Source organism: Dioscorea cayenensis, chromosome 1 (genome assembly GCF_009730915.1).
Source record: "Dioscorea cayenensis subsp. rotundata cultivar TDr96_F1 chromosome 1, TDr96_F1_v2_PseudoChromosome.rev07_lg8_w22 25.fasta, whole genome shotgun sequence".
Lineage (NCBI taxonomy): Eukaryota > Viridiplantae > Streptophyta > Magnoliopsida > Dioscoreales > Dioscoreaceae > Dioscorea > Dioscorea cayenensis.
Window position 1 is genome coordinate 1,643,803 of NC_052471.1, and position 23,035 is coordinate 1,666,837.

The 23,035-nt window shown below is 33.3% G+C and overlaps 4 protein-coding genes across 4 annotated transcripts; 1 reads left to right on the plus strand and 3 right to left on the minus strand.

The window, feature by feature from the left end:
* Positions 1–1,765: 1,765 nt before the first annotated feature.
* LOC120263973 (40S ribosomal protein S20-2-like) lies at positions 1,766–3,682 on the plus strand. Its single transcript, XM_039272178.1, is given in 5 exon segments — positions 1,766–1,840; positions 1,922–2,044; positions 2,123–2,236; positions 3,344–3,381; positions 3,383–3,682. Coding segments are annotated over 4 exon segments (369 nt in total). The 5' UTR covers positions 1,766–1,840; positions 1,922–1,932; the 3' UTR covers positions 3,488–3,682.
* A 549-nt stretch (positions 3,683–4,231) lies between these two features.
* LOC120265293 (SPX domain-containing protein 4) lies at positions 4,232–7,199 on the minus strand. Its single transcript, XM_039273168.1, has 3 exons — positions 6,762–7,199; positions 5,115–5,274; positions 4,232–5,012 (listed from the first exon to the last, which is right to left on the minus strand). Exons 1-3 carry the CDS (start codon positions 7,143–7,145, stop codon positions 4,537–4,539), a joined length of 1,020 nt encoding a protein of 339 aa, XP_039129102.1. The 5' UTR covers positions 7,146–7,199; the 3' UTR covers positions 4,232–4,536.
* A 1,343-nt stretch (positions 7,200–8,542) lies between these two features.
* LOC120265286 (transketolase, chloroplastic-like) lies at positions 8,543–12,151 on the minus strand. Its single transcript, XM_039273161.1, is given in 8 exon segments — positions 8,543–9,396; positions 9,398–9,808; positions 9,923–10,076; positions 10,168–10,316; positions 10,403–10,685; positions 10,776–10,881; positions 11,012–11,102; positions 11,628–12,151. Coding segments are annotated over 8 exon segments (2,238 nt in total). The 5' UTR covers positions 12,126–12,151; the 3' UTR covers positions 8,543–8,850.
* Positions 12,152–13,145: 994 nt separating this feature from the next.
* Positions 13,146–18,150, minus strand: LOC120265488 (DNA repair protein RAD51 homolog 3-like). Its single transcript, XM_039273421.1, is given in 12 exon segments — positions 13,146–13,283; positions 13,384–13,455; positions 13,599–13,830; positions 14,394–14,460; positions 15,152–15,283; positions 16,631–16,792; positions 16,794–16,849; positions 16,933–17,003; positions 17,074–17,107; positions 17,202–17,324; positions 17,757–17,855; positions 17,997–18,150. Coding segments are annotated over 10 exon segments (1,035 nt in total). The 5' UTR covers positions 18,112–18,150; the 3' UTR covers positions 13,146–13,283; positions 13,384–13,455; positions 13,599–13,654.
* Between the last annotated feature and the right edge of the window lie 4,885 nt (positions 18,151–23,035).

A 23,035-nucleotide genomic window follows, 5' to 3' on the forward strand; every position in this document is an offset into this window, starting at 1 on the left:
CTATAGCAGTGTGGGAGATGACTAAGTCAGTAGAGATTAAACGTTGATCTTCCTTTAGTCTTTCTCCCCCAAAAAAAACCTCCTTCTCTTTAAATGAGAGAGGCTATTTATAGATGTATGCTTATATTTACGTAAACATTTCACGTGTTCGAGATCGTGGGTGCAAAAGAAGATAGTAGGTGTGATGTGAAAAGTGGGGTACTACGTGGATTTGAATTAGTCCACATCATATTCAATAGCTAGCCCTAGAGGAGGTGGAGATCTAATTTTACTTTAGTTTTTCACATGAAAAGCTCTTGCAAATATATGGATCCCTGAAAAAGTTTTTTTTTTAAAAAATCTATATTAAAATTTATGATAATTTTGAATTATATATGTAATATAGCATGATTATCACTGCTACAATAAGAAGATTGGTATTTCATTTTCATTCCCCTTCAAATTTAAAGGTGGTAAGTTTGAATGTGTGTTTTATCTGTATTTTTCAAAAAAAGAAAAAATAAATAAAACATGATTTCTAATGTCTTTTTATGTTTGATATATATGTAAATAATTTGCCTTTTTATCAATCTTTATACTAGCATTCTGAATATACGTTGCTCGTCCAATTTTTTTCGTTTGATATAATTTGTCAATAACACCATGCATGCAATTCCACAAACCAGGCTAATCTATTTTTTATGGTCCAAAAAATTGAACTAGATGCTACCTATATTAGAGGGCTCATTTGGATTCGCTTATAATAAAATGCTTCATTTATGAATTTTTTTAATACTTTAATTTTTTTATTTATATATTTGATAAATGTGACAAACGTTGTTAAAGGCATGAGTAGAATAGATAATTGAATGTCCAACTCATGTGCCCTTCACCCAATGATATGGTATTCGAATTGCAAACTTAGATCTTTTATCATCACTGCATCCAGTGGACTTGAACTCTGGACCTTTTTAATGCAGCACAAATATATATTTTATAATAGGACTAATATTGTTGAGTTATGAATCTTTGGCTATATTTTTTCAAAAACACAAATTTGCTGGTTTTTAAAACATCCAAATTATATATTTTTTTAATATTGCTTTTTTCTATAAGTAAATTTATATATAAATGTTTCCAATCCGGACATGCTTAACTTAAAAATTAAAAAAGAAAAAAATATTTAGTTATTTTCATTCTCGACACAGCGGAAGTTAAATTTCTTTAATCTTAAAAATCAATTTGAAATTTATTTTTCTTTCGAAGATTTTCAAATTGAGGAATTAATACTAAAACTTGGGCTTATGGGCCTATGCTAAATCTAAAGGCCCAGCCTTGTTTTTGTGGATAACTTTTATGTTCTTAAAATTTAACATTTTTGGGGACCAAAAACCACAAAATTTATTATTTTATTTAAAACATTTTATTAAACAGAAAAGATTTTTTTTTACTAGTGTATCTTGAAAATATCTGTTATTAATTATTATACATTAGCCAAATTAAGGTCTCTGGAAACACACATATAAAAGAAAAAAAAGTATTAAAAAATTCTTTATAAATAAAATTATTTTGACATTTTTTTAAATATTTTCAGAAAATTAGATAAAAAGATAAAAATAAGAAAATATATATATATATATAAGTAAATGGCTACATAAATTAACTTCGGTGCTTAGTGCCACGTAATTAGACATCATCATCAATCGAACGGTCCCAAATCTCACGATCAGTTCCTCGAGATATGGGACGATCTCGAGCAAGCTTATATAAATGGCGGAAACCCTAACCCTCGTTCTCTCGCGCCGCAGAGATCACCATTCCCACACCGCGAGAGCTTCTCCTCCGCCGTTCCGCATCGAAGGTAATCTAGGGTTAGGGTTTGGGTTTTTCTCTACTCTATCTATCTTCAAGCTCTCATCAGTATCGGATTGGTGATTTTCAGGCTTGTAGGAGATGGCGTACGCTGCGATGAAGCCCACGAAGCCGGGTCTGGAGGAATCCCAAGAGCAGCTCCACCGTATCAGGATCACGCTTTCCTCCAAGAATGTGAAGAACATTGAGAAGGGTGATCTAGTTTTTCCGATTGATTTTGTTTGTTTGATTGTTTAGAATCGTGTTTCATCGATGTTTTGGTTGATCGCAGTGTGCGCGGATCTTGTGAGGGGAGCCAAGGAGAAGAGGTTGAAGGTTAAGGGACCCGTGAGGATTCCCACCAAGGTCCTTCACATCACCACCAGAAAATCTCCTTGTGGAGAAGGTATATCATATTTTTTTCAGTAATTTTTATCTGGTTGTTGTTTTTGTTGGTGGATCTATTCTTTGATCTATGCCATCGATTTGTTCTATAAATTTTGTGGTTTTACTGTTGTGATTATGATCTGAATTCTTTGTTAGTCATATGATTGTTAGCTCTTTGTTGTGAGGAATAGGATTGTGTTAGTGTGGTATTGAGGCATTATGGAAGTTTGGGTATGCTTGATTATGTTTGGACATTGATCAAGATTTGTTAGATACTGAGGTTTGTTTCTTTTAGCTTTGTCTGATTAATGCTGCGACTTGATTTTCCCATTTGAGCTTATAATTATCGTCATCTATTGCTAGCTTTCCAACAAGGTAGTCAAACATTGTGATAAAGACAACTGATTGTAGAATTATGTTCTGTTGAATACTCTATGAATAGCCAAGTAATACTAGGAATTTGTTTTATTGACTGAGAGGATCATATGTGGCTGTATCACTTTTAGCCTTTTACGGTCTTTTTTGTTTTTGATGTAGTGAACTTTATCCTGTTTTTTACTATTTTTGCTTTTCATTTACCCCTAGTATGTGCAAGAAATAATTCCTTGGAAGCTGGAGTGCTAGAGATATTCTAATTGTACATCTGGTCTAATGAATTTATTTGTTGTGTTGGAGTAACAGCAGGCTATTAAAATGTTTAGTGCTATGCTAATTAAATTTTGGGATCGTTTATGTACTCGAATAGTAAGAAGTTTTACACTGAGTAGAGGAATGGATATCTTGTTGTGGCTAAGAAAACCATTTGTTAGCAAACCAGCAATGATGTGTAGGAAACAATAGTAGTGTGGAAAATATAAAATAAGGAAAATTTGTGATATGGATGATTTGAGAAAATGATTGAATGATCTTGTAGTTGGGTAAATGAATGCGTGACTGTGACAAAATATTTATATTCTTAAAGCATGTTTTTGTAGGTAGTTGTTTTACCTACAAAACAATGAGATTTGTTTTGTATTAATTTGTGTTATTGTTTGAATCATTATCAGCATTTAGGCGAAGAAGCCTGAATGCGAAAAAAAGGGAAGAATTAGGCTTTTAATGACATTTCAATTTAATTTGTTCACAGGAACCAATACTTGGGATCGGTTTGAGCTTCGCGTCCACAAAGAGGGTGATCGATCTTATCAGCTCAGCAGAAGTGGTGAAACAAATTACCTCGATCACCATTGAACCTGGTGTGGAGGTTGAAGTGACCATCACAGACCCATGATTCAGTTTTTGGAGAATTTTACTTGAAAATGTAGATTTTGTTTTGTGGACTAGCCAAACTTATCTTATCTGTTCTTTTTTTTTTTACCCTAGTTTGCTATTGTGTTGTTTTTGGTACTCATCTGAGCTGAATTATCATTGAGGATTCCAGTTTTATTACATTATTTTGATGGTCTTAAGTTTTATTAATTTTGTCTGTCTGCCTGGTTTTGTTCAATGTCATGTTCTGGTACCTTCAAATTTTATGGGTGTGATGCGCTTTCAATATTAATACGTACAGACAGCGTTCACTGCAGACGAAGAAATTTACTTCGAAGTGTGTACTTTGTGCATTTTATATTATCACTATATTTTTGAGTTATTTTATGGGTTTTTTTTTGGTGTATTAAGACAGCTTATAGATTGACCTTTTTCTGTTAAGGATGTCTTGGGTTATATGGCCATTTTCTATTATGAAAGTTGATTATTTGGAATAATTTACTGAATAAATGCAACAATTTTATTTTAAAAAAATAATTTCTTAAATGTTTCAATGTTTATTTTATAAAACTAAAAATTAGTCCTTTTTCAGATTTTTATCCCCCCCACATACATAATTTTAATGATAATATGATATTCATGCATAAATTCATGGATTGGCCTCAGGTAAAGTAACAACAGCAATAATAATAATAAACACTTTTAAGGGAATTTCATAAAAAAATAATAAAAAAAAAAAAGGGCAAAGTTCTATGGACCACGAAAGTTTTACGGCAAAAAAGTCATTTATATACAGAACCAAACATGAACTTTCAGTTTCACTAGGGTACATTTTTCAAACACCTTAACAACAAATCACTGAAGCCCTGACCTTTTGACCTCAGTTTACTCCTGCACTTATTTCAAACAATCAGGAATTTCCATCAAGATGACATTCTACAAATGCCCACAGCTGCTGAACAAATACAAATAAACCACCAAAAAAGATTGACAGTTACACAGGTTAAAAAAAAAAAACCACCCAAAAAGCAACGCTAGTAGATCAACATGCATGATGAAACTTGCAACCTGCTAGCCACCTGAATCTACACTCCCTTGATCAGCATCATCATCATCATCATGTGCTACATCTTGCGAGTCGGCAGCCGAATTTTCAGCGGTAACAGAACCAGAACCACCATCACCATCTTGGTCATGAAAGAATCGCGCAAGAGATAAAGGACTATAAGTTGAGCTGGGATTCCGAAGGATTTGGATTAGTTTCAATCCTGCATGCACACTGCGGAACACTTCCATGGTTTCCTCCTCGACTGACAGAGGCTCATTATTGTTTGTGTCCTCATGTTCATCGTTTGCCTCTGGTGGAGCTGATTCGACAACCTCCGCCTCCTGTGGGAATAGGACCTCAAGATTGGCTTCACACTCGGACACTAATCTTGTCACTGGTTCCGTTGTAAAGAAGGGCTCGTGAAGCACGCGTTGGGTGAAAGGCTGACGAAGCACACCCCCAGTCCTCTTATCATATTTCTTTAGTATTTTCACAAGTCCTATGAACACAATGTTGGAAAAACAAACAAGAGATTATCACAACCAACTGTTGTCTATAATGTAATCCAGCTTAATTGCAAAAGGGAAACTAGAAACTTTACCGGCAAAGTTGAGTGAGCTATAGTTTTTCAAGAGTACCATGTGGCCATGGATGGTGACGAAGTCCTTTCTAATCTGCAAGATCTCCTCACTGAACTTGCTTGTCGGTGAAATAACCCCATTGTTGTTTGCTTTAACTCTCTCGATCCTCTCCTTGAGTTCCTAATTTAAGGCAGTATAGATAAATTAGAACAGAAGGTTCCACATCATAGAAGGGGGACAGTGAAATCTTATACAATATATCTATAATTATATATATATATATATATAGATCAAAATTGGAACCGGACATGAAATGCAACAAAATAACCTAAAGCCAAAATAAACAGAGCAATAAAATATTTTTGCGTAGATGTTGATATATGCTACGATCCAAATGAAAAATCTGCAACATTTAATTGTTATATATATTTCAATATGAGCAGGACAGTGGAAAAGTAGATTAGAATAATACTACAATGCAGAAAGACAACAGGCATGTGAACAATGGCTAAAAACACCAGGTGTAATCAAACAACAAACTGAAAGTTTGAACCAATAATAGCGAGATGATGGGGACATCATAGCTATGGATTGATGTATAAAATTTTACCGATGAACTTCTCTTTCATGAAAAATTAACATACAAGAGCTAATCCAGAGGATAATCTTCAAAGTGATTAATTAGTAAAAGCATATAGGAACTCCAGCAATACTTGACTTTCTTTCCTGAATACTAGAATTAAGTTTTTGAATCTTTCTCTTAACAAAAAGAGAGAGGAAGGACATAAAAAATAGTCTCTTTTGTTTGTTATAGCTGGATCCATCCATTTTGAGACTTATCTCCTTGGGTTTAAGGATGCATGACATAAACAAGTAAGAATATGAGGTTATCAACAATCCAAAATGCAATGAAAAGAACTTTCACAATTTCATCAGCAAAATCCAGAAAACTATGATTCTCACTATTCAACCAAACAACAAGAAAATTACAAATCTAAAAGCCATCAATGGATCTAATTGCTGTATTAATTAACTCCAAGAAGGTTGTACATATCTCATGAAAAAAATGCAACAACAACACAATAAACATAGGAAAAGTAATCCATTTGCAGAAATTCATCATCAAACTCCAGACAATCATGATTCCTATCAATTCAACCAAAAAGCCCAAAAGTTTAAAATCCTCGAAAACCACCAATGGCTTTACTCGCTGTATGAATTGACTGGTAGAAAGTTGAAAATATCTCATCAAAATCACTGTTCAATATAGCAGTGAACATAGGAAAAACATTCCATTTTCACAATTTCATGACTCCAGAAAACCGTGATTCACTGATTCTTATCAATTCAATTCAACCAATCATCCAAAATTAATTTTTTTAAAACCATCAATGAACCCATGCACTCTATTAATTGCTTACATATCCTATAAAATAAAAATAATAACAATAAAAAAAATTCTATAACACAATAAACAAAGTGAAAAAAAAAATTCCAATTATCCACCTTTTCAAAAAAAAAACCAATTCCGCAATTTCATCATTAATTTCAGAAAAAAACAAATGATTCAATCCATAGTTATAATAAAACCCTAGAACACAAACACCACCAAAATCAAATCTTTCGAAGACTTAGCATCAAAAAGAGATAAAGAGAAGATGCTTGACCTGGAGACGAATAATAAAGTCCTCCTCCTTATCAACATAGAAATCATTAATCTTTTCAAGCTCCTCATCAAGAATCCTCACAAACCATTCCTCGAGGCTAATCCAACCACCGGCGGCAAGCGGAACCTCAGCGGCGCCGGACCGGGGGAAGTTCTTGATGAGCTTTTTGAGCGGTTTATAACCAAGGTACTTGTCCCGCCATTCCGGCAGCGTTTCCTGAAGATGATTCCTGAAATCCTTACCAAATTTCATGGCAAAAGGATTGAAATTCTTCCGGGAAGAGCCTGAATTCTTAAGGAGGACAAAGGGATTGGAATAATCGGAGAGGATCGATGGATGCGGCGATAGGGTTTTGGGGCGGAGAGTGGAGGAGGAGGAGAGCATTCGATTCTTGGCTATTTTGGTTGGAAACTCGGAAAGATGCCGTCTTTATCCTCTCTCTCTCTTCGGTATGATCAAGAAGGATGTGTTTTTCCTTTTACCCCTTGGGGTTTTCTCTAATTACTTGTAACCGCTTTGATTTTTTTTTATTTTAGTATTTAATAAATATACCCTAAAAATTTACTAGATTATATGTATATTTTTCGATAATTTTTTTTTAAAAAGCCTGAGAGTATAAGTTCTTGTTGAGTTTGTGGTTATGCTCTAATTCTGTGTAAGTCTCTGATTCCGTTAAATATAGATGTTTACTGTTTTGTTTATAAAAATAAAATATATTTATATATATATATCTATATATTTCTTCATATACATTATTAAAATATATTAAATTTTATTTTATTTATAATAATAAAAATGGAATTTGATTTAAACTATTTAATTACTCGTGGTAATGCTTAAATATTTTCAGTGGTGTATATGAAAAATATTGATTTAATGACCATTTAAAAATTTTAGGACATATATACATAGTTTTTATAGTTATTTAACATATCATAATATATTTTAATAATGAATGTGGGAACGTCAGGTAGAAAGGTATATACAAATAAATCAAAATTTAAAGTGTATACATGATATTTGAAGGTGTATAAATGAGAGAAAATTAACATTTAAAAAAAAATAATTTTTTTCTCAATGTAGTTCACTGTATCTTAGGTTTTTATAATTATACAAAGATGTGCACGAATATGGAGCAAGCTTAATAATTATTTATACCTTCACCTTGTGTTAGGGTTCAATATTAAGTTTTTCTGAAATTAATAATAATAAGCTGTTGGTTAATGCTGTCATTTTAATCCAAAATAAAAATTAGAATATTATTAGAATATTCCAATAATATTATTAGTGCATACAATTATACAACAAGGTAAAATACTAACAGAATATTCATGGAATATGTCTGGATAAAAGGAGATGAAATATGAACAAGATATCTTGGTCCCCACTCCAATTCATTTGTCCTTGTGTTTGTGTGTGATGCTTCTAACTCTCTATACAAAGGAATTCATGGATGATGATGATGATGATGATGATGATGATAAAAGCTCACCTTTATCCAACGCCTTAAGTCTCAAACCCACATTCCAATCCATCCTCAACCATGTCTTCAACTCAATTTGGATTTTATTTGGTGCACATGAAAAGTAATTTTAACAAAGCATGAAACCTTAATCATGAAATAAAACAGATAAATTCATGTTTTCCACACACACACACACACACACACATATAGGTTTATCAAATTTTCTATTGAAAAGTGAACAAGATTCAACAAAAGATGGAAACAAATCCACTGTCTATTTCACGTCAAGCAATTCGAGTAGATGGACATATATATATATACTGAAAATTTCCAATACTCATTCAAGAACTTGAGCAAAAAAAAGTACAGAAAAGGAAATGAGAAAACTCAGAGTTCCACAAGCAAGCATCTTGATAATTCTCATGGCATTCAATCCATGAATCATAAAAACAAAAGAGGAAGAGAACATGAGTCTTTATTTTACTCTGAGGGCCAAACTGAATGAAACTTTTTTGAAAAATGGCCACTTATACCAGTTCATAGTTGGTACTCTGAGCAGTAAGCTCAGGGAAGTAAAATTTCAATTCAAACCCGGAAGTGAATGAATGATACCAACCAATACCACTATAAAGCTTTGGCTGTTGCAATCACGTTTTCGACGGTGAGACCAAACTCCTTGTATATCCTTCCAGCAGGAGCACTGGCGCCGAATCGGTCAATACCGATAGCCTTGCCTTTGCTTCCGTTGTATTTCTCCCAGCCGAGCGTTGAACCTGCCTCGATGCTGACCCTTGCTGTGACGGCGCTAGGGAAGACACTCTCCTTGTAATCGTCCGATTGCTCCTCGAACAATTCCCAAGAAACAAGTGAGACCACCCTGACTGTTTTCCCTTCCTTCCTCAACTCATCCCCGGCCTTGGCAGCGATTTCTAACTCAGAACCAGTGGCAGAAAGAATGAGGTCTGGCTTGTTGCCGGATGAGTTGTCTGAGATGATGTATCCCCCCTTCTCAACTCCTTCGACCGATGTTCCTGCAAGTTGAGGAAGTTTCTGACGGGAGAGTGCAAGGATTGACGGCCTCTTTTGGTTGAGCACAGCAACCTTGTAGGCACCGGCGGTCTCATTCCCATCTGCAGGGCGGAGCATCAGAATGTTGGGCATTGCTCTGAAAGCTAATCAGATGCTCAATGGGCTGGTGGGTCGGTCCGTCTTCTCCAAGGCCGATGGAATCATGTGTCATCACATAGATGACTCCAGCCTCACACAAGGCTGAAATTCTGATAGCTGCTCTCATATAGTCAGTGAAGACGAAGAATGTCGCACAATAGGGGATAAGACCTGGGCAGTGAAGCGCAATGCCGTTGCAGATGCCACCCATTCCATGTTCTCTTACACCAAAACGGAGGTTACGTTCCTCGGGTGTGGCCTTCTGGAAGTCACCGAACATTTTCAATAGTGTCATGTTGGATGATGCGAGATCCGCACTGCCTCCAAGAAAACCAGGGATCACTTTCGCAAGTGCATTCAGGCATTGCTGAGATAGATTCCTTGTAGCATCAGCAGGACTTTCAGGAGTATATTTCTGCAAAACGAGCATAGAAATTGAAATCATAAGTCTCATCGTGTCTAATGTAATATCGGTTGTGTATTGTTGAAGATTGGTGACAAAAAAAAAAAACATAGACGAAATATTTACCGGAAGAGCCTCCGCCCAACCGGCAGGCAATTCTCCTGTAATGATACTCTTCAGCTCAGCAGCTTCTTCGGCATATTTCCTCTCATACTCTGCAAACTTAGCATTCCATGCTTTCTCAAGTGCAGCACCATGCGGGATATGCCGACTCCAGTGGCTGAGCACAATGAGCACAATTCATATATTAGCCACCAATATGATTTCAGAGGACTTCATAAGAACATCCAAGCAAAATAGTCTTAACAGACCTCTTCACATCTTCAGGTACATGGAAAGGCTCATAAGGCCATCCAAGGTTCTGCCGAGTTGCATCGACTTCCTTGGCACCCAATGCACTCCCATGAACACTATATGAGTTTGCCTTGTTCGGTGATCCATATCCAATAGTAGTTGTCACCTGCAACAATTAACATAATCAACGAAACCCAAAATAACATACCAATAACATTTAAAACCATGTGAATCAAGCACAAGAAAATGGACCTTAATTAGCGTCGGCTTGTCAGTGACAGCTTTTGCTTCCTTGATTGCAGCACGGATATCATCATAACCAGTGTTACCATTCTTCACCCAGATAGTGTGCCACCCAAGACCTTCAAACCGAGCACTCACATCTTCAGTAAATGCAATCTCGGTGTCTCCATCAATAGATATATGGTTATCATCATAGAAAGCAATCAACTTTCCAAGTCCCCAGTGTCCAGCAATAGAACAAACTTCATTTGAAATCCCTTCCATTTGGCAACCATCCCCAAGTATAACATATCTAAAGACCATATATATATATATATATATATCAAATTAGTTCAGTAAATATTTCTTAAGAGAAAAACAAGAGAACAGCAGCAATTTTTACGTGTAGTGGTCGACGATCTCATTGTCAGGCTTGTTAAAACGGGCAGCAAGGTGCCTCTCAGCAAGGGCCAATCCAACAGCATTTGCAATACCCTGTCCAAGTGGACCTATTCCATATACAAACCAACAATGAATCATCAAAAACTAGATTGAATTCAAAAAGAGCACAATCTCTACAGACTACTTAAAACATTAAAAAAAAAAAGATCCAAATAGAAACAGATCTTGGAAACAAACCCGTTGTAACTTCAACACCAGGTGTCTCAAAGTTCTCAGGATGGCCGGGAGTTCTACTTCCCCACTGCCTGAAAGACTTCAGATCTTCATCCTACAAGCTCAATTCCAGAACATCATGAGTTCCACTGAATGAGATAAACTAAAACTAAATCAACAACAACACATTTGATAACTTCAGACTGAGAAATTATACAACCAGAATGAACAAAAAGTCTTGTCTTTTAAAATCAGCCCACTAACACTCTAATTCACAACATTTAATCCTATAAATGAAAAAGTTGGGTATATAGCACTGAATTTATTTCAAAAGTTTCTCCTTTTAACAATGAGCTTTCTTTTCAGGTTGAGTAAAGACAGAGAACCATACCAACCATTAGAAAGGAGAGAAAAATCCCACAGAAAATCCCCAAAAAAAAAAAGCAGCTAAATTATGAAATTTAGACATCCAAAAATCAAAATTTTTCCAGATCCACAATACCTAAAAGTACCAAACAAATTCACAAGCAAAGAGAAAACAACCAAAACCAAGCAATTCATCCAAACAACAGCAAATTGTCATCAAGCTTCCACTTTTCAGCATTACTAGCAATAAAAAAAACACAAGAAAATAGCTCACCTTGACGCTATCGTACCCAGCGAGATGAAGAAGTGCGTATTGGAGCATGCACCCATGGCCGGCCGAAAGGACGAAGCGATCCCTGTTGAACCAGTAGGGATTCTTGGGATTATACCGCATGACCTCATCGTAGAGGATATGGCCCATGGGAGCACATCCCATAGGAAGCCCAGGATGCCCAGAGTTCGCCTTCTCCACCGCATCAATCGCCAGGAACCGGATAGTGTTTACCGACTTCTCCAAAAGCGCCGGCGGAGCCGCAGCCGCAGTCCCCTCCAGCGTCTCCACCGCCGCCGCCAGCACCATCGGAGCACGACGTGGGCGAGCCACACGCTGCTGCTGCCGAGCCGAAGTCTTCAAGGCTCGGCCAGCGAGGGCGCTGAGTCCGAAGCCGGTCGGGAGCGCCAATCGGTCCGTGTGGGCCGGTGACTGACCGGCGCCGGCGACGGCGCGGCCGATTAGGGCCTGGGCGGCGGTCAGCGACGTCGAAGCGGCCATTCCTCTCTCTCTCTCTTTTTCTCGATCCTGGAGACGGAAACGAAGGCTTTGCTTTGGTTTTAAAGAAAGACGACATCGAATCTCGACCGTTGGATCCGTGGATGGATGTGATGGATCATCAGAGCCGTTGGTAATGGGTAGGAAACGATTGACTCGTATTCGTTAGCCTTGGATAACATTATTTATTTTTTTCAAGAAAAATTAAATATAAAAAAATAAAAATAAAACTGCTAAAATTTTGACGCCAATTTTATTCATTTTTTAATTTAATTTAAATGCTTTTAATCCACTGGTTATTCAATATTCAACTTTGCTCACGTACATGAGGGAATGGAAATTTTTTTCAAATGTTTTATTCGCACATGAGTGGTTTGATTCAATTGTAAAGATCAGACAAGAGAATCACATAAATAAATAAATAAATAAGTTTTCATTTAACAAAGTTACGTTAATAATTTAATGGTAATGCATGAGGTACTTGATCACATGGATTAGGGGGAAAAAATAGGACATTGCTTTGGTTGGCCAGTGGAAAGAAAGAGTGTTTGGTGGATCATTTATTGTTTTTTATTATTGTTATTCTGTTAAAGAATCAATCTAAAGTAGGTCCTGCATTGAACTTTATTCTGTTCAAGAATCAATCTAAAGTAGCTTCTGCATTTAACTTTTAATGCTAGCTTGTTTTGATTTATAATAATTTTAATTATTTTTATATGGACCTTGACCTCTTTTGGTATTTATTTAGTGTGATTTTAAACATAATTTTAATAACAAAACAAAATTGCATAATATGTCCCAAAGAAAATTCCCAAAAATAATTTTTAAATAGTGAATTAATTACTGTAAAATATTTTGGTCCTCCTAAGAGAACTTTAAAATTAAGAACCAGTGAACAATTTAATAGAGGCAAATAAACTTTGGTTTTAGATTTGTAACATCAATTAATTTCTAAATATAACCATTTTAGAATTAGAAACAATGGATATATAAATGACATAACTAGCAGTCCCTCTCACTCAGTGAAAATATAGTTTTGCCTGATAACCCTAGTGGCATATACCATAAGAATCAATGATATCATAGAGGAACAGCCACAAAGCTCACTTGCTTTAGCAAGGAAAATTAACAATGTTTCAATCAGTTACAAAAGCATACATGCTGCACCCAAAAAATAAAAAACAATTAAATAAATAAATAAATAAATAAAAGGAAGAATAGAAAAGAAAAATGAAGAAAAACAAGAAGAAGAAAACATTACCTTAACCACTGTAACAAAACCTAACCCACTTATCCATGCCAAGTTACAAGACCAAGTGAGCTCAGATGGTGCCTGCAATTGCCACAACAAAGTGCAAGAAACTGAAGTGAAAGGCCAGAAACATTGTACCATTGCAATGAAACAGCAGGTTAAAAGCTCAAAATTGCTTATCACCATTCTTAGTCATCACTTAAGTCTATATAAAACATAAGTACCAGAGATTAAGAGATGGTTGTTATAATCTTTCATGTTCAAGCTCCTGAAAACAAAGTTACATCATTCGGACTCGCTTGCATTGAGAAGTGGCGTCACGAATCCCTTTGCCGGTCACTGAGAAATGCACTGAAGCTGGACGAAGATATGGTGACTTATCAAGATATGCATGCCGATCATTGCCATTCCAATACAAAATAACTCGATTTGTGCATGAGTGCGACCAACTATCTCCTGCTCAAAGCAAATGAATCAGAAATTTGAGTTTAACATAAAAAGTTGTACATGACAAAAGGGAAATAGTAAGTAGAGAATTGTTCACTCATACAACAGAATTGTTCTCACTTCTCACTCATTGCTAGAATTTCTAATTGACAAGGTTCTAGTCCAATGTGTTTTGTACCTGACTGATTTATCAACCATATGTTTGCTTTAATTATGCATTATTATGACACATTGGTTTTCAATCATAGAACGCCACCAAGTTTCAGAATATTTCCATTAATCATGAATGCTGGGTTATTGTGCACTGTGCAACCTACCCACCCTACAAAAACCTTATTTCGAATCAAATTTTATGGGTTAGTATGCAACAGATCTCAATAATAATCCAAAATGAACAGTTTTGCCACAAAGAATATCCTCCTTTCTGAAAATAATAACAAATAATTGAAGTAGCAGAACAAAATGCCAGCATTATCACCCAGAAAATACTAATCAAGTTCAGTGGTAAGTAATTTAAAAACTTTAAAATGGTGGCTGAGAAAAGATTCAGACAAAAAGAAAGAAACAGTTACCTAGGGCAAGTGTTAAATGAAAAGAGCCTTCCGTAAACTTAGTGGTTACTTGATTCATCAAAACAACCTGTTTGCAGGAACAAAATGGTCAATCTGCAGGTTTGATAGAGAGATTTTTTTGCTGCAGCATAGTTATTACAAAAATTGGTGTTGCATGTTTACTTTGACAAATGCATTGGAAGTAGAAGTTACAAAATGGTCAATCTGCAGGTTTGATAGAGAGATTTTTTTTTTGCTGCAGCATAGTTATTACAAAAATTGGTGTTGCATGTTTACTTTGACAAATGCATTGAAAGTAGAAGTTACAAAATGCATAGATATGGGAACATAAGAAGTATATATGCACACGTTATGACAATGAGACAACCATTATCATGTACATGAAAGAGTTTATGTAGATTTAGAAAAAAATGGAATTTTGAGGGCTGGAAATGGGATTATGCCATTAAATTAATTGGTCGTGAATTCTTATAAAGCAGTGTCCTAGTAATGCTAACTAGCATGGCTGTGTTCCATGAAATAGCATGATACGGGTATGAAGGTCTAAAGACTATAAACTAGCAAAATCCCCTAGATGTAAATGGTCGTTTGAAGACTACACCCATAATTTCCTGACTCTCCAACTCACATTGTAGGACATTGGATGCATTCATAAATTAACTGCAATTGTAACCGGTTTGGCTAATTGCATGGCATTCAAAGACATCTGTGGCTGTAATAAATATATAAGGAAAACAAGCAGTATTGATGGGACTTACAGACAAACTAAATTTCTTTGCAAGATTCATTAATTTCAGTGACATTCCACCAAGCACTCTTGTCCTAATGGCCAAGTCATCAAAATCTTGACGGAAATGAAAAGTGACACTGTCAATAATCACAATCTTCACCTGTGAGAACAAAGTTCAGCATGCAACAGCAGGTTATACAGTGCAGAAAACCAAAAATTAAAAACCCACTACTAAAAACAATTTATATGAAAATATTGACTGAAAAAAGTAAATAATCCGTTGTAACTTAGTCTCATAAAAATGGAAATCAGATGAGGAAGAAAAGTAAAACAAAAACATAATAATTAGGTATGTAAGATGACATAATAAAAGAGAAAGGAAGAAAGGAACGACCAAAAGGGTAAATAGTAGAGAACTAACACATAGTATCCAATTTGAATCAAGATTTCTCTCCAGCTCTTTATTGACAATGGACGCCACATGCCAATCAACTAACACCTATGCCAACTCCAGCAGTCTAGCAAGGTCATATATGAAATAGTATTGATACCACATGTTTGACTGACCAACAGCATTAGCAAATATTCATCAAGTAATCTTATTAAAAAGAATAAGCAACAAAGACAACATGATTTGATTGCAGATTCTAGTACTCATATAAAGCAATACATGTCAGATGAATATTGATTCTAACCCAAGGGACCCAGATTAACAGCAAAATAGACAAACACATGGATGCAAGCAGGCTTGCCCCCATACATTTTCCACCCTATGAATCCTATCCACCTCTCTAAGACTCGCAGCTTTTTCGTCATCACATGTCTATCCATATCAACACACCTTCAGAGAATCTAGTAACAAGCGCTTCTTTCACTTCCAACAAGTATAAAGTTGGAACTTGATGGTCGATGAAGTAGATAAAGAACGATAATATATATATATATATATATATATCAGCAGAATTCCTCAGAACATATTCAATGCAAGAAATTGTAAAATAATAACTAGAATGACAATGACGTCTCCATAAGTTTGTTTGGGTCGGGGGATGAGTACTATTCCCTAGCCAAACAATTTGGCATTAAGTATTGTATTATTTATTTATTATATATATACTTAATAATTAGCTTTTAAAAATGTCAATATTAATAAATATATATTACAATTTAAAAAATTTATTTTAATATATTTCACTTTTATTGGTATTATTAAATCAAAGTTCCGTCAATTATGTAAAAGTTTTCCCTCCAACCTAAAATTTTTAAAAAAAAAAAAAAATCCTTTTATCTCATACCCTTATCCTCAAAAAAACATCCCAGAGAGCCATCTAATAATCAGCAACAGAAAACGGCGTTTGATAATGTTGTATCATGATGATCAAGTATGTTTATTGTGTGTGTATGCATGAGTATGATTTATTTAAAAGAAATTATGAAGACATGAAGTTTGCATTAGATTAAAAAAAAAGACATGCGCAAATATTAAAGAATTTATAACTGTGCTTACATCTTTATGCTCCACAAGGAATTGTTCTAAATAGTTTATCAATGCGATTTGCTCAGTGTAACTGCATATGCGGAAATAGAAGATATTTGCCAAAAAACTTTCAGGCTTCAATTTTTCAGGAATTTCTTTCGGTTGGCATCCAAAATTATCAAATGTATCCCAAAATACTTGCTTCAGCAATTTGATAAGCACGTTCTGCCATGAAACTGCCTTCAGTATCTGAGACCACACAGAGATACTGTTAACTCAGAAACTAAAGTAGCATAATACAAAGCTCCCAGGAGTACATTGGAATCATTTACCTATATATATTGCTTTTCCTCCCAGCCCACCAAAATCATATGGAATTTGGACATTGATAGCAAGCTGTATCCTGCATATTCCAGTGATCCAAGAAGTTGATACAACACATGCAACAAATCTATTCAAAGAAATTAGCATACCCCAACTGTGTTTTACCAATGCCTGGAACTCCACCTGAAAACTCATGCAAACGGCAACTTGTCAAGTACGTGAATGTTATTAACTGCATATCACCATCCTCGTTTCACTATAACATAAATAGAATCACCTATTTCAGTGACTTCTTTGCAGTGTATTCCACCACCAAATATAGAATCAAGATCTCCAGAACCTGTACTTATGTGTCTCAGAGCTTGCTCTTCTGAAAGCATATCCCATGCAGTTTGAGCTCCTACGATAGAAGAAACGGTTCACTAAACAAGGGCTTCCACATAAAGGTATCTCTCCATTTTTTCAGTGGTAAAAGACAGACATAATTACGAGTCGCATGATATAAAATACAAACATACATTGTTTGACAGATTTACAAAAATTCACATTACCAGGTATTAAAATAAAATTTGAATCATTTCTATAGATCAAATTACAGGTAAAAAGAAGAAAAAAAAAAGTCATCAAGAAGAAGAGAAAAAAAAATAGTATATTGAGACTGCTGCAGTTTTATCCAGTCCATCATTATTCCAAACATTCTATATGAACTAAAGAGACAAGTAATGGCATAATTCCAACTAAATGCACGGCCAAGAAAAAAAAATGTAATTTTTTAGCATCTTCAAAAGTTTGAACGCAAGCATAAAAATTGAAATTGAAAAGGAATTGATACCCTTACAAAATTCAACATCACCGTCCTGCACTTCAACTCTACAACTTTCCGATGAAACCTTCAAAATGTCAACTGCTTCTTGAAGAGCAACATTGAGATCTATGCAATAACAAGAAATCAAAGTGAATAAACAACAAATCCAAAGCTTTTTCATTCTTTCGCATTTGCCCATGATTCAATAGATAACCCAATACGATTCCCCCAAGAACGATACGAGAGAGAGCAAGAAAGGGGTAGTACCACGGGAGAGCTGCAGCGGAGAGACGGCGGAGAGGGAGGAGAGGGTAGTGTAGCCCGCCGAGAGGAGCTTCGACCGGTGAGAAGCCGAGATTGGGAGGCTAGAGATCTCCATCATCGTCCCAGAGAAACCCTAGCCCCGCGCGCGCGCTGTGTCTTTCTCACGGGCTTTTGAAAGAGACAAGAGAAAAGGTTGGGCCTGACGTATATTTGGCCCAAAATAAACGAAGGGCAGGCCCAATTCGAGAAGTGATGCAAGAAATTGGGATTTATATATATATATAATTTCGAAATTAAATTTTTATTTGTGGTTTTAAATTAGTAATCCCTGAAAATATAAGAAAATATTTTTTAATATATTTTAATTAAAATAATGAATATTATGAGGTTTTACTATTACCTATTTTTTTTCTTAAAAAAACAATAAGCTCCTGTCTTTACGAACACGTGACTGGGTTATGACATCACTATTGAATTAATTCCTCCATCGAGAATTTGAACTCTCAGCATTCTACACGCCACATGAATAACTTATTTTTAATGCTGCTAACCACTTGAATTAAGTTTTTTTCCTTAATTTATTCATATTCAATTCATTTTTCAACTTCATTAATTGCTAAATAAAATTTATCCATAATTTAAAAAAATGAAAAATTATAGTGCTTTGTAAAACATATGAAATGTTCAATGATTTCTAATTTTGATAGTGAGGGGCTGGTATAGATTTAAAACCCGTGCACTGAAGTACTGTAAAGTATTGATTATATACAGTTCTCTATGATCATATATTGTACACTAAATTTTAGTGGAGTCTTTTATAAGAAAAGTTGTATTCTTTACTTTTCAAAATTACATAGTAAAGGGATTTATCATTATATGGTTATGGTCATGATATATATCATATTAAGCATATATGGCAAATCTTTATTACCTGTGGGTTAATTTTTCTCTTATAATAAATATCCAAAAGGATTATTAAGTCATTATAACTAGAACACTCTTGTACATGCATATCTCTTTGACTCGTTTAAGTGGAGAACGCTTGTCATCTATTTGAAAAAAATAATATTGATTATAATAACAAGGTAATTATTGAGTTAAAAATAAATAAATAAAATGAACACATTATTTACATTTGCACTAAAAATATAATCATTGAGAAAAACAATCCCTATGCAAAAGCAATAATAGACTCAATTGATTTTTCTACCATAATTATTGGGAATAATTAACTATCATCATCTCATCTCATGTCCAATTTAAATGATAATATATAATAATAAAATTTTTATTATTGTTATTATTATTATCATAATTATTCCAACAATAAGCAAAAAAATGTAGGCATGATATCTAAATTTATATAAAAAAAATATGAATCTTTTTCTTAAATACTTTTGTGTCTCCACTTTATAAGAGCAATATTATAACACTAGTTTCATTATTTCTCTTTGAACTTATTTTTGCAAGGAAGAGAGTGGCCGTAGTGGTTGGATACAACTAATCACCACCAGCTCTAACAAACTTTTCCATTTCCAAAGGACATAACATTAATTAAAAACATCAATTTGATGCATAGACCAATATAGGTTTACATTTTTTTAAAAAAATATATCATTTGTTAACAATATAAATATTATAAATAAAAGTGTTTTTTTATTTTTTTTTTTATTAATAACGGTTAACCAGCACTAATATAATCTAATAGTAATATACATTTTTTTTATGCAGAAGATTCGAGTTTAATTCTCGTCCGAATTATAATGAATAAGATTCACTAGCAAACACGAATAGCGGATCTGTCATGCACAAAGGTGACATGATGCATTCAAAATACACCATTACATGTCCCTGACTTACAGTAGCTTGTCCATTTAATCAAAGAAAAAATTAATAACATCAAATTTTTTCAAACTTAATAAAATAAAAATAATTAGAGTGAAGTACTTAAGCTAGGATAGTTGATTAAGATCACATGACGTAATATTTCAATGCTTATATATAGATTGTAGTAAATTTCTTAAATTGTTTTTATGAGTTATTTTAAATTACTTGAATGTTTAAAATTATAGAGATACAAACATGTTTTGTTTTACATCTCAACATTATCGACAAAAGTATTGTAGAATTTAATTAGTTTAGTTATATTTATATATCATAATTGGTATTTTTTTATAAAAATATCAATAATAAGCATTTTCTAATACCTTTTATTTGGATTAAATTTAATTAAGTTAAAAAAAACATTGAGAAATTATTTTTAAAAAAACACAAACCACTTATTTATGCTTTTCCATAAATGCTTAAAGTTTAAAGTGTCGTTTAGTTAGTGGAGTAATAAAAAGATGGATTTAAGTGAATCATTTTCAAATATTGTGTCGGAGGAAAAAAATAAATTAGAATTAAAAAATCATAATATTAATATTGATATCAAAATTCTTATAAAATTAAATATTAAATATGTTTATTGTTAAAATTAGATTTTAAAAATAATTTTAAAAACTTGTATCAAATTGCTTGTGGCCCTATTGTACATAACGTAAGTAGTTTACGATTCGATAACTTACTATGAAAAAACGTCTTTTGTCTAACAAAATTAAAAATGCATTTTGCATTGAAAATTTTTAGACAATTACTCCCTCGGTTCTTTTTTATCTGTCGAATAACCGAATCTTACATACCAAGAAAGTTGGTTATTTCACATAATTTAATAAAAAATTAGTTATCTTTTTCAAAAATAACCCATAATTTATATCTTCACATTTTTCTCTCATATTAAATTTCAAAAAGAGAATTGGATAGAGTGTTAGGGTAAATTTTGAAAAAATAATAAATGCTTCTTGATATTTAAAAATGACAGATAAAAAAACATATGGATTTATGACAGATAAAAAAGGAACGGATGGAGTATTTTCAAACAATTAAAACTATCTAAATTTATTTCATATTCAAATATTAGAGTAATTAATGAGTTCACATTCGTGTTAAAAACTATAAATTTGAATATATAAGATTGAATTTTTCATTTAATTAACTCAATGTTTTTATTAAAAAAAAAAAAATTAAAAATAACTAATAGCCCAAATCAAATTAATTTTTTAAAAATATATAAATATGACAATTTCATACTATTTTGCACTCAAAATTTAGCTAATTGTAAATAAAAATTTCATTATAAAATAAATAAAACTAATATATCCCAAAATCAATATAATCAATATTTTCATAAAATCATGATTAATAGCGTTTTTTTTGGGAAAAAATTATTTCTACAGCAAAAAATCAATATAATGGAAAAAAAAAGTCTTTGGTGAATCTGTGGAAATTTCAATCACCATCACCGTCCTCAATCATTTTTGCCGTCTCATCAATTTGCTCCGTTGATTGAGGCTGCATCTTAAAATGGGGGACCATCTCTGCCCTTCAAGTTCAAGTTACTCCATTTCTTCACATGGACTTTTTAAACTATGAAAAATTATTCACTCGTATTGCATTGATTTTTTATATTCAAATCATTAACCATAAATTAGTTTTTCATCAACAACTGTTTATTTTATTTACACCAAGTTTTATGTACAAAATTTTGTGATAATTTGAAGACACAAATATGTTAAGATAATAACTTCACCTTTATACATATTTTTAAAATATATCTTTATATATATCAAGCAACATGAACAAGTACGAAAAAAAACAGCATGAACATCCATATTTTGTAAAAAATAAAAAAAATTTAACAAATTTTTTTTTAAACGTCTATGTTTTAAATAAGGCTGGAACAAGATTTTCAGTTGTGAAAAATAACCTATTTGAAAAAAAAATGTTTTTAAATAATTGTTTTGAAAATAAAACATCACCCTAATAATTATATTATAATTAATACATAAATTATTTGTTAAATAACAACGTTATTGAACACAAGCTAATCGAACACAATAAAATGACAAACAAACATCCTACTAATATTATAACCAATTAAAAAAAAAAAAATTCACAAAGTTCCAATTATCGCTTTCATTTCATCCCATCACCTCCATATTATCAGCCAAATCAATGCATTTCCATCAATAAAACAACAACAATAATAATAATAATAAAAAATAATAATAATCACTGGTAAAAAAATTACAGATAAAGTAATTTTAATAAGATAAGGGGGTGGAATGTGAATATTAATGGAGAGGGGTATGAATAATTTTGAAGCTTTCAAGGGGTTATAAGTAAAATTAGTGTTAATTTTTCTCGACCGCCGAACGGTGGGACCCGGTGTTGGTTTGGGAAACCGAGCCAAAGCGCTGACTAAGAGTTACGCATCTGTGCCCCTGATTCTTGCCATGATACGCTTCGAGATTCGTGCAGGGTCATGTAGGACAGGACACGAAGCAGACCGGGACAACCAGATGTCATCTTTCCCCGACACGTGTCAACAGTTAGATCCAATTGCGAGTATCTGACCGTCCATTTTACGGATGTGTGGACCCGTGCATGCAGACTAATTTTCGTTTTTGTTTAATTAAAATTTAGAGATTTTTTTTATATATATAAACACTGAAATTAGGATCATTTATTTTTGGTTTTTTATTTAATCTCTTTTATTTATCGAGTAAATAAGTGATTGAAGAAGAAGAAAAATCAACTCGAGTGGTAAATTGTTTGGTTTTCATGCGTATTCAACTTTTTTTTAAATATAATTAAGATTTAATGAACAAGAGGCACATAATTAATAAAATTTATTTTTATGTAAAAAATGAGAGTGAGATATTTAAAATTTTGAGTTTAAGACTTACAAGCATTGGTGACAATAAATCGATGTTTGTGAGTACTGATTCACAGTTCAAACCTCTCTGTCCCGGCTGAGGACGTGCGAAATAAATGATTAATTCATGATTCATGTACATGACCTTTATATATAATATTTATTGTTTTTATAAAAAAAAATTAAATATTAATGAAAATGTATATTCTGCGATCACTTTATTATAAAAAAATCAACCTCTTTTGATAATATTGGTTAAAATGAGAGGTTTGTTAGCACTATACAA

Excerpts from the sequence above, each read along its gene's own strand:
- LOC120265293 (XM_039273168.1), bottom strand. The coding sequence starts at position 7,145 with ATGCTCTCCTCCTCCTCCACTCTCCGCCCCAAAACCCTATCGCCGCAT. Across the intron at positions 5,275-6,761 it reads ACTTTATTATTCGTCTCCAG|GAACTCAAGGAGAGGATCGA; the intron begins GTCAAGCATCTT and ends GCCTTAAATTAG. Across the intron at positions 5,013-5,114 it reads TAGCTCACTCAACTTTGCCG|GACTTGTGAAAATACTAAAG; the intron begins GTAAAGTTTCTA and ends TTGTGTTCATAG.